This window comes from Indicator indicator, chromosome 1 (genome assembly GCF_027791375.1).
Source record: "Indicator indicator isolate 239-I01 chromosome 1, UM_Iind_1.1, whole genome shotgun sequence".
Lineage (NCBI taxonomy): Eukaryota > Metazoa > Chordata > Aves > Piciformes > Indicatoridae > Indicator > Indicator indicator.
The window spans coordinates 20,744,980-20,756,985 of record NC_072010.1 but is presented as its reverse complement, the minus strand read 5'-3'; the positions used below and the strand labels follow the sequence as shown (position 1 = coordinate 20,756,985).

At 38.1% G+C, this 12,006-nt stretch overlaps 1 protein-coding gene across 1 annotated transcript in view; it reads right to left on the bottom strand.

Moving 5' to 3' along the window:
• The window catches only part of SGCG (sarcoglycan gamma), a 71,391-nt gene that overhangs the window by 43,617 nt on the left and 15,768 nt on the right, over positions 1–12,006 (bottom strand). The window contains exons 2-3 of the mRNA XM_054384406.1: positions 11,701–11,802; positions 7,478–7,565 (exon numbers count right to left, since the gene is read on the bottom strand). Of these exons, the coding sequence (XP_054240381.1) occupies positions 7,478–7,565; positions 11,701–11,802 (190 nt within the window). The remainder of the gene's footprint in view (positions 1–7,477; positions 7,566–11,700; positions 11,803–12,006) is intronic.

Sequence of the window (12,006 nt, the reverse complement as noted above, 5' to 3'; positions counted from 1 at the left end):
GACTATCAAACAGAACCCCCAGGTCTCTCTCACAGTCTCAGCTTTCCAACCACACATCCCCAAGTCTGTAGCTTACCATGGGGTTGTTGTGACCCAGGTGGAGACCCTGGCACTTGGCCTTGTTAAACGCCATACTATTAGCCTTGGCCCTTTGGTCTAACCTGTCCAGGCCCTGCTGCAAAGCCTCCCTACCCTCTAGCAGATCAACACAGCCACCCAGCTTGGTGTCATCTGCAAATTTACTGAGGGTGCACTCAATCCCCTCATTCAGATCACTGATAAAGATATTAAAGAGGATAGGCCCCAGTACTGAACCCTGGGGGATGCCACTAGTAACTGGGCACTAGACTTAACTCCATTCACCATCACTCTTTGGGCTCAGCCATCCAGACAGTTTTGTATCTAGTGCAGAGTGCACTTACCCAAGCCTTGAGACATGAGTTTCTGAAGGAGAATGCTGTAAAATGAAATATTGCATATAGAAGCCATGGCAGGAATAGAAGATCATGTTTCTCACACAGTGACTTTACAAAAAGGCTCACCTAAAGGTGACTTACAACTTCAAGCAACATGGTCCCCCAGACATGTAAGCTGAGAAGTACTAAAAGAGATAAAGCATCATAATTTTGAAATCCTGTATGCAGAGAGGACAGCTGATCTGAGCCTCTCATCTTTGAGCAAATACATTAACCACCCTATCCATGAGTGTATTTTCATGAGGTCAATGCCAACACTGTTTTCCAGAAGTATTCCATGCACAACTACTGGATCTGCTCAGAGGACAATATGAGAGGACCAACTGAACAGATGGGGCATGACTCAGGTTGCCAACATAGCTGCCTTGTGCCATGTAGCTTATTTTAGACAACAAAAGATTTCTACATTGAACTATAAAGTCTGAGATGGGATGTATAAGAAACCTGAGCTCATCCAGAACACCAGCCAATGACTGGGCAAGACAAAATCACAGAAGAATGCAAGTCAGGGGTCACCTCTAGAGCTTACCTAGTCCTACCTCCTACTCATAGCAGAGTCAACTTGATTGGAAGTTCGATGAATGTGCTCAGGGTCTTCTCCAGGTAGAATTGTAATATCTTTGAGGAAGGGGGTTTAACAACCTTCCTGGGCAACCTGTTCCCTTGGTTAACCATTCTAACAGTTATATTTCCCCTCACTTTTATGCAGGTGCATTTTGCCTCAATGTGACCTATGACCACTGACTCTTGTCCTTTTACTCTGCACTTGTGAGAATAGTCTGACCTCATCTTGTCTCTAGCCTCCTAGTAGCAGGCTGTTTACATTTGGCCTGTATCTGTAGAGTAACTATAGAAGTTACTGCATCACCTGATGACCTCTTGCCGGTGGAGAAGGGGCATAAGGAAAAGGAGAGAAGACCCACAGATTGAAACAAAACCAGATTTAATGAAATAGCCAAATTAATACCAGTGTCAATATAAGATATACAAAGTGATACTCAGCCAGCAGAAGTGTAGCAGTCACAATATCCAGGAAAGCAGCCCTCAAGAGCAGGAAATGGGTAAGCAAAACCCCAAAACAGAGCCTGAGCAAGAGGCTCCCCTCTTCTCAGCAGAATTCCTCCTTTGTACTGAGCACGATGCTCATGGTCTGGGACACACCTGTAAACCAACTCAAGTCATCTGTCCTGACTCACTCTAAACTGCTAATGGCCTGCAGCCTGAGATACTGTCCCAGCAAACCCAGGACACCGGCAGATGTTAAAAGCCACCTTTAAACCGTCTTTTCTGTAGGTTAAACAAACAGAATTTCTTCAGTCTCTTCATGTGCCTCTCCTTCCTGACCATCTTAATGGCTCCTTGTGTGAGTCTCCTCATGTCTCCTCATATCTCCTCGTATCTCCTCCTATCTCTCTCGTACTGGAGAGAGCTTACCACAAGTGGAGAGGTGAAGCCCCGTATGCTATTAGACCTCATTGCCACCAGGGTACACTGCAGATATACGTTCAAGTAGTTCACCAGGATGAGCTGTGGTTTGTCTTCACAGAATCACAGAAACGTTCAGGTTGGAAAAGACCCTCAGGATCACCAAGTCCAACCGACAACCCTATTCTACAAGGTTCACCCCTAAATCATATCCCCAAGCACCACATCCGAAAGACCTTTGAACACATCCAGAGTTGGTGACTCAACCACCTCCCTGTCTTCTGCAGACTTTTGCAAAGAGAGATCTAGATCCCTTTTTTGGCCACTGACTCAGATCAAGAGTCATGTTAGCTTTAAGAAGAAAGTACTATTACACTTGAAATGACTAGGATTTTAGATGTACTTGGTTATCCAAACTCTCCACTAGATCACAGTCACAATAATTTCAGTTATTTTAAGCTAACCTTTACAAATTAATCTACCATTAACCAATGCCAATAATTCAATCTTATTGCTTTAAAGGAAGGAAGTACAGGAACTGACCTCATCTTTAGCAACAACAATTATCTTCAAAATTATCATGCACAGGCTTATGTTAATGATTACTATACCAGAGGTACCAAAATATTTTGGGGACTGCAAATTTACAGAAGACTCTGAAAGTTGAGGTTAAAAAATATTTAATAAATACCCTTTTTTAAACTTACTTTTAATTCCTTCCATTAAAATAAAGAGAGAATGGGCCTAATAGGATGAGTAATTACTGCCGGATGAGAGACAGGAGTCCACTATCTGGCTCTTATTCCAATTAAAAAATTATTTCCCAGACATTAACCCTTTTTTTTTCCAGAGCTAAGTTCTGTAGACTTACATGCACATTGCTTTTCACTTCTTCTAGACACAGTTAGAAAAGAAGTGACAGTGAAGGGTTCAAATCCCCTTGGCCAGGTTAAATTTCCCCTTAACTGTGATGCTGGCATATTTGAGCAAGTTGGCAATACACATAACTCTAGAGCATGTTTAGAGTCTGCCTTAACTCAGCATTGCTGACCCTGAACATTATCACATATTTCTTCATAAAGATTATCATATCTGGGGAGAGGGTGTGTTAATCTTGCTATGGTAAGCACCTTACTATACATGGTACATAGAGATCAATGGTATTTCTTGCAGAAAAGGGTAGCTTTCATTTGAGCCTAAATATTAAACTGTAGATAGAATGACTAAATTACGAGTTAGCCAGCTTTAATTTAAATGTCTATTGATTACCACTCTACTTTCCTATGCTGTTTAGGTATTTTCAAAATTATATCCATTTAAATACACAATGGTCTCACAAAAGATGAATAGCATATGCATTTAATATAGGACAGAAACACATCTGCCATGGATTAAAAAAGGAAATTAGAAAAGAGGATTGGTTGACAAGTTTGCAGGATGTTTTACCAGCCACCTGTCATTCCCTAAATTTTGCCTGACCTGAGTCAAATAAATTTTACTTTTAAATAAAGCTAGAATGTATGTCTTGCCATGATTGGACTCAGGGGGAGCTACATTATTTATGCTTCCAGAAGTAAAAGTCCTTACTTTAATCCTCTTGGAACAAATATTTTAAGTTCTCAGTCATAGGAAGACTTAGAAGTTTCCAGTTAATCTTTCTATTAATTACTCCTATGTTGTATCTTTCCGTGTTATAACCCAGCTGGACAGCAATTAAAGTTGTGCCAATAATCATCTTCCTGCAGTACAAAGATCTTCAAGAAATACATCCTGGCTTTTATCTTAAAGATAAGAAAGAACTTATTTGGACAAAAAAGAAGTTTTTAATGAAAGCCTTCTGGGAAAAATAAAGAAGGAAAAACTAAATGATTTTACAATGTCATTAATTAAGTCAAGTTTATGAAACTGGCTTCAGGGTTTTCCCTGTAAAAACACCATCAAACTCTTCTTACATATATCATGCTTCATTAACACTGTTTTATTCCTGTTATGTCTCTGATGAAAAAATACCAAAATGAAATATCGAAAAGCTGATAAGAACACCAGAAATTATTTGACATCGGAAAGCAGTAGTTAAAAGATGGCAATTAATGCTAATGAAGCAATATATTAGGTACTGACACTTACATGTTTCCTTAGAATGTTGTTGCTGTTTGAAAAAAGAGGGGTGGGATAGCACTAATGCTCTCATTGTAGCAACTATTCAGATTAATGTGATGGACATGAAAAGAGTCTCTAGGAAGAATTTTAACTGTAATTCTGTTTTCAGACTACATAAGCCATTTTGACTACTGCTGTATTCCTATGCTTTCTGTGGTGCTGATTTAATGTGTCCAAGTATAGAACAGCTTCATCATACAGCTGTCTAAATAAATTCCCTCTAGCTTTAATACTTGAAACCAAACCCCTGACCTAAAGCTACTGATGTTACTGTTCCTTGGTGTAAAAGATTCAACTAGGAGGAGAACTAGAAGTTCAGTGTACCAGAATCTGTTCTCACAGACCTTGTGTGACTTTCCTCTTTGTGTTTTGTTTGTTTGTTTGTGGGTTTGTTTGTTTGTTTGGTTTTCCTCCTGATAAAGATGTATTACAAGCAGAACTTAGGATCTTTTGTATATTGAAGCCTTCTTACACGCTTGAAATTAAATTTCTTGAAATTAAAAAAGATATTTAAAAAAAACCCAGCCCTTTGCTTTTCAGCAAAGATAGTTAGAAACACGCTGCTCTTCATCCACTGTTTTAATATATGGCATTGGAACACCACTGCAAAATCTGACTGCACTATATTAATTTGTTGGCAGGCTGTATATGTAGGGATAAGTTTATTAGATGAAGCATCATTTACTGTTTGATACCAAGTATTTAATAATTGACTATATAGTCTATTTCTATATCATATATATTTGTTACCATTCAGTATTGAAAAAGTTCAATAATTTCTTACAATAAATTGTTTTACTATGTCTCAGGGTATAAATCAGAGGTGCCACATTTCTTTTTTAATCTAAGGTTGAATAAGGCTTTGAAATGATAAGAACAGGAGTCTTGGAGATGATGGCAGCTTTATCAGATTATCAAATATAGTTCTAGATATTTTAGTTATGAATGTTGATCAGCAAGCTGTGCTAATGACATCTGAAACTTACTCCTGATTTCAAACACAGGAGCTATTCTAATGAAAATAGTTACCATATGTTCTGTAGACATCCTTGCCTTAACTATAAGCATCTCTCTCCATGGCTTTCATAATTCCCTCTGACTCTCAATCTTGTGAGCCTTTCTCCATTTATTAGGTCATCAGTTTATAACTTTTATACAATCTAGATGTCTATAGCCCTACAGAGCAGATATTTTAAACTTTCTATTTATTTAAAGTATCACACTACACCTCACTTTCTGTACTGCTCTTTATTAATGTTCTCAGAAGAAGACTAAGTAGTGACTGGGAATGGGAAAAAATAAAACATTGTCTGAGATCTGTTGTCATTTTTGCCAGGTTTCATTTTCCTAATGTAAGACCTAAACACACTGGCTGGCAAAACAACTAAAGTATCTTTTCTTTCAGTAAAATATATTTTTTACACTGCTTCCAGCACTGAAGTTAACAGGAAAGGTACATTATGGTTGAATATCTTAGACTGTTCACTTATGAATCTCAGTTACATTAAAGGTGCTGAACACACATTTCAGTGCTGACATTTTTACCCCAACAAAGTTTATTAGTTGTTCATGCAGAAACATTGTCTGAGAAGTAATGCACTTTCATCTGCCAAAGGTATGTCGAGTTTCTATCTTGAAATATTCAGGCTCCTTATTTATTTCCATAGGGACAAAGTGCCCTAAGTATGTTATGTGTGTATTAAAACATGATGACAGAATTGAGTTCAGCAGCAATCAGAATAGCTCTTTTCACTGTCGTGCAAAACCACTTATTAACAATAAGGTCACTGTTCTGACAGGTGCCTTAGTTCAATACAGGACCAAGTAGTCATGAACATCTTTATAGCACACCTTTGCTATTAGCAGTTCTAGGCTTTTGGGCCACTGTGTGACATGATTTTACCTGTAAATTTCTCAGACATTGGCATGGATCAGGTTGGACAAATTAGAGTGCTGGTCAATGATCAGCTGTGCATTCTGCCCTTCCCAAAGGATCTATCACAGTATCACAGTATATCAGAGGTTGGAAGGGACCTCAAGAGATTATCAGGTCCAACCCTGCCTCCCAGAGTAGGATCACTTAAGGTAGTCCACACAGAGATGCATCCAGGTGGGTTTTGAAAGTCTCCAGAGAAGGACGCTCCACAACCCGCCCTGGGCAGCCTGTTCCAGTGCTCTGATCCTAAAATCAGATCTCCTAAGAGCTTCTTCTCAGGCAGGATTAGCACATGACCACAGTGCAGATACACATCTGATCCCATGACAAAGCAGACAGAATCAGCAGCTTATGTGCCATGTCACAAAAATTTTGACCATGTGGTCTGTTTGGTTTTGCTCATGTGGTCACTCTATGGTTAATTATTACAAATTATTTAATAACTTTACCAATAATATTCATACCCTTAATTATTATCAAAACGAGATTTGAATGCTGCTGTCAAGTTTTGAAAAATATTTAGCAGCATTTTCTTAAGAGGAATAATTCAGATCTTCATGAATAGCTGGAATTAAAAAAAAAAAAACATTGAAAGGCCAAATTGTATAATTATACATTCTTAATGGGAATAGCAGGCTCCTTGATGAGTTTCAAATGCTACTTTTTATTTTTATATTTGTTTGAAAACAGTGAAGCTTGCACAGTGTTTAATGAATTGATATGATAATTCTTCAAATGGGAATTTTTATAGAAGTGACACAGTCTTATCAGCACTGAAAATTGCTCATCGATGCTTATCTGAGCCCCAGTCTAGTAAATGACTTCAGCATATCCTCTCAGTTTTAGAAGAAACTAATTAATAAACTGATACTTTTTTCTCTAAAGTCAAATAAAGGTTGAAAAAAATTTAACAAACCTTAGGAAACCTGACATGTATCATTGCCATTCTTGCTTTAAAAATGTGCTTTTATTAAAGAGTCTTAGTCTGCTTATTCCTGCTGCCAATATTTATCACCTGATCCGCCTAGGTCTATTGATTTCACTCAGTAAACCAACGAATCTTACTGCTACCAAAGAGGGTAAAACATGTACATTTTTTGCATCCTTTTAAACGTATTAGTCTCTGGAATACTAGGAAATAAAGACATGCAGACCTCTCTCACCATGTTCTCCTGTCACATTTTCTTAGAAAATGATTTGCAGCTATCAATAGGTATTTACATAAGAAAAAGAGTAACTTCTTCAGTGACCTTTCTTCCGTAACTCTGCAATGAAGAAGTGCTTTGAATACTTACAGAGTTAATGTTTGACTGAGAAACTGAAAATATACTCTGGGTACTTACTGAGTAGCAGTTGGGTTATTAAAATATGGCCAGAAGAGTAAAATATAATCATGCGTTTAGTGCTTTATATCCTGGAAGCTCACTGAAAATATTCAATACAGTGTTTCCAAAACAGAGAACTAATCATCTAGACTTACCCACATTTAATCTGCCTGTGACTTCCCCATTTGAATTGCGAGCATTCACAGTCACATTGTGGGTAGACTGGAGAAGCAGTGATGAGTCCTGAAGTATGGAGAAAAAAGAGTAGATTCAGTAGAATAATTAGAACTTTTAACAATTTAAAACATTTAGTCTACTGTTTAAATGAGGTCGGTCACTGGAAGAGCTTTTCAGCTACAAAACCATCTGTGGATGTTATCAAATAACCTGGGCAGGTATTTTTGATTAGTTCAACCATATCAGACTTAAAATAAAAAAAAAAAGAAAAAAACTTCAGATGGACAAAATCTGTATTACTAGTCACATGAACATCATTTCAAACCATCACACTAATATTTTATCCTTTGGAAAAAAATGGTAAAGTACTAGATTTACTCATTTCAATACATAATTGAGGGTCCTAGAAGATTGCCACTTAACTGAAGTGTGAGTAACCCATTTTGAAAATTTCCACTGTTCTATCAATATGGTGAGAAACATGCATTTGTAGTCCATGAAGCCTGCATGCTTTGGCTTGATTTTGGCACCTGGCCCTGACTTTCCTGGCAAGGCAATTGGGTGGGTGATGGAGAAAGTGGCAAGTTGACTATATCAAAGCTGACTGTAATAGATGACAGTACAGATAAGAGTATCAGTTGAAATTAAATCATCTTCCTGTTTGTCACTTGGAAGTATGCCAGAAGTATATCAGCAGGCTGATCAGCATTAGCTACTTGTCCACTGACCTGCACCACGATTTGAGTCTAATGCACCCTGTGCTGTTCCACATCTGCTGTCCCAGTATAGAAAATCACATCTGAAGGTCACAAAGCAATGGCACTCATATTTGGCTTAACTCTCTCCATAAGTTGCATCACAGCTGGGGCATTTGCAGAGTAACCATTCTGTGCTACTTATGGAAGCCAGAACATGCTGAGAAGGTGCAACTGGTGTCTTCACTCATCCCTACCACACCTCACCATGATCTAATGGTTTACGCAAGGGCTAAACTGCCTGCTCCCCCCAACACAAAAGTGAGGGGAAAAGTAACACACAACTCAGAGCTGAGATACAGAGATAAGAGTTTAATATAACATGAGATATCATGAGCACCATGCATAATTACCTTAGCCAATAACCTAATTAATCTATAATACAAGGCATGTCTAATAATCTAATAATACACTGCATGATTACCTTATCTTAGCCTATTTGCAGAGGAAGTAGAGCGAAATACAGGGAAAACCCAGCATAGAACAGAAAGCCAAAACCAGCAGCCACCTGACTCCCACTCTTTCTGCTGCCATGCCTGCAGAGACCACACCCAAGAAGCAGCAACTGGAACAGGAAGCTGCTGATGACCAGGGTTAGTACAGGATAACCAGCTCATGACTCTGTATCCTCCACTCAAACTTAGAGGACTGTTGGAGCCTTCTGAAGCTTCTCCTTGTCTTGAAGAGCAGGTGAGTAACTGTTTTGACAGACCTAGCTGACCACTGTGCCCCATAAGACAGTAATGAAACTGGTTCACGGCAAGAGGTCATTTGAAGCGTCCCAAAAAGTTTGTGAAGTGGGCACTGAGTGGGTTCTAAAATTTTTCTTCAGTTTACCACCTGAATTGTCTTTAAATGGAGCTGATTTTCAGGGAGATCACACTGGCCACTGGCTTTACCTAATGTTAACTGTTATAAAATCATCTGGGTATTGTCACACGCATTTGGATCAGTAAATTGTACCTAACTGGTAGAGTTAAAAAGAGGGGAGAAAGTTTGCAGTGCAGGTGCTTTCATACTAAAGCATACTATGTATCTAATGGACAAGAACCCAGAATCAGGGAATACTTGATATGAAGAGGGTATTAGTAAGTTGCCTGGTTGTGACCTCAGAGGGCATACTCATTCCTAGATAAAAGAGTTTCTAACTACTGGAATGTTGTTAAAGATCAATCTTTTTCACATACATGGCTTCTAGTACTTTTTCTGGACTCAGGAGAGGCTCTGCAGCACATTGAAAGGCTAACCCCTGAAAATCACTCCCAGGTAAGTTCCCATTGTAATTTAACACTTACAGTATGAGATAACCTAAGAATTTTGAACATATATTATGTGAAGAATGTTACTACAAACACTTACCTAATAACAGTGGTCAAAGCAACACAGAGTTGAGAGTCCAACTTTCATTTAAAAAAAAAAAAACATATCATACAAGCAGGAAGATAGGTTATCTCAAAAGAAGTCATTAAGTGGGCAAAATAAATTAATCTCATTTTGCAAATTATATCAGGAAAAGAGAAAGCTATCAGAATTAACATGAATAACAAAAAGTCTGAAGAAAAAAGTAAGTTCATATTTATGGTAAGAAGTTAGTACGAAGTGGAAAAGGAAGTTCAGCAAAGGTCAGAAAAATATGTAACATGTTAGTACATGTGTGAAATGACCCACAAATCTAGGCATCTCATACATATGTTGTTAAACTAATTAAAATCTAGTCACATATTTATAAATTCTCATCTTGTATCTTGCTATGAATATGTATTAGCTAAGATGCAATAGTGTTGCCCACAACTCTGTGTTGGACTCATAATGAAGGAATAAACTTGTAACAGCCTCCGGAGATCATGCACAGCCAGTACATCTTCTGCTACATATTTTCTCAGCATTTTGGAGACCTCATTAGGTAAGAAAAGCTGTTAGGAGACTGCTGGGAGAAAACTATTAAGGCAAGGCAGAAAGCTGCTGTTATAGCTGTGAGTGCACCAAATTTCTAAGAAAAACTTAGAGAAAGAAATCATAACTTCACTAAGAATTAATATATGGATGGCACTCAGGAGATCAAGATACAGGCAATTAAGCCCTAGAGAGTTTAAATATTTCACAAAACAAGCAAATAAACAAAAAACCTCCAATGAGTTATTAGTTCATAGGGGGCAGAGACATGCAATAGCCTGGAGACTCTAATTAATCCATGCTACTAATGATCATGATTGGTCATTAAACAGCTAAGCTTATATTAGATGCTGCCATACCTCTTTCTTCCTGTATTGTTCTAAATGTGTTAAAAGCTGGAAGGAATATTAAAAGAGCACGAAAAGTAGCTTAACATTGCATAATAATTTTTTGGGGCAGAGGGAGTTCTTAAGCATTAGCTATGCTGATCTTAAATAACATATTTTGTTGGATAAACTACCTCAAGGGAAATTCACTTAAGCACATCAATGGTTTTCCCACTGCCTATGAGGCAGAAATACAGCTTAAGAAACAAAATGGAAATACAGATTTAATAATGGAATTTCACCATCTAAGTAAGAGGTGCTATTCTACTGGAAATGCTGCAGAGAGGAATCACATGAAGTTCAACATGGCCAAGTATAAGGTCCTGCACACAGGAGGAACCTTGCACCACTACAGGTTAGGGGTTGACCTGCTGGAAAGCAGCCCAGCAGTGGAGGACATTGGAGTCCTGGTGGAAAACAAGTTCACTGTGAGTCAGCAATGTGGATTTGTGGTCATGAAGGCCAGTGGTACCCTGGGATGCATTAAGAACAGTGTGAGCAGCAGGTTGAAGGAGCTTCCTCTCTCCCTCTACACTGCCCTGTGAGGCCATGTATGGTGCACTGCGTCCAGGTCTAGAGACAAGGAAATACTGAAGAGAGTCTAGTGGAGAGCTACAGATATGATTAGGGGACAAGAGCATCTCTCCATTTAGTCCTGTAGATTTAAAAACCATCAACATACAAAGATATCATACACTTAATATCATTGTCCTAGAAATGACAAAACCCAAACTTACTAAAGAAACTGTAACTTTTCCAATAGTATCTACTAATTTTAGAGATACGGAAACTGTGCTGTAATGGATGAATAAACAAAATGAACATTTTCAAAGGGAAGCCTACACTAAGCTCTGTAATGATAATGAAAAACTTTCTACACACTCTTAAAAATTTAGCATTACTTACATACAGTGACATTTCTAATTTCTTTTAGAGCTCCTTATCTCATGCCCAAAAGCAGAAATGTTAATTCTATCATAGCATCAGAACATTGACATAATGACCATCCTGTGATCCTTGTAAAGTAGGCAAAAATATCTGTGTATGTATGTACACACACATACACACATATATAGTTGCATGACAGATGCCTGGACTTGGCATGAATTCAGCTGTTCATAACTGCATGAGTTTCATTTTAGCATTATTGAAAAATTATCTGCTTACCACTCGAGAATGGATTTCTTTGGCATAAAGAGGGAATAAGAATTCTGATTCCCCTTCCAGACGAAGGCCTTCTTTTGTAACACGCAGGTGTCCCATTCCAGTCTGAGGAAAAGATGCAAGAGTTTTCCACACTTTGTTATTGTTGCTCTGTTTGGGTTTTCTTTTCATAAACAGAAATTTCCCAGAGCTCCCTGCCTCCAGTCTATTGATAAGGATGCCCATACTAATGCATTTAAAAACTTGAAAATTCCTTGTTTCTTTTTTTTCTGTAAGAAACCATAGCTTTCAAGAAAAGTTATTAAAGTG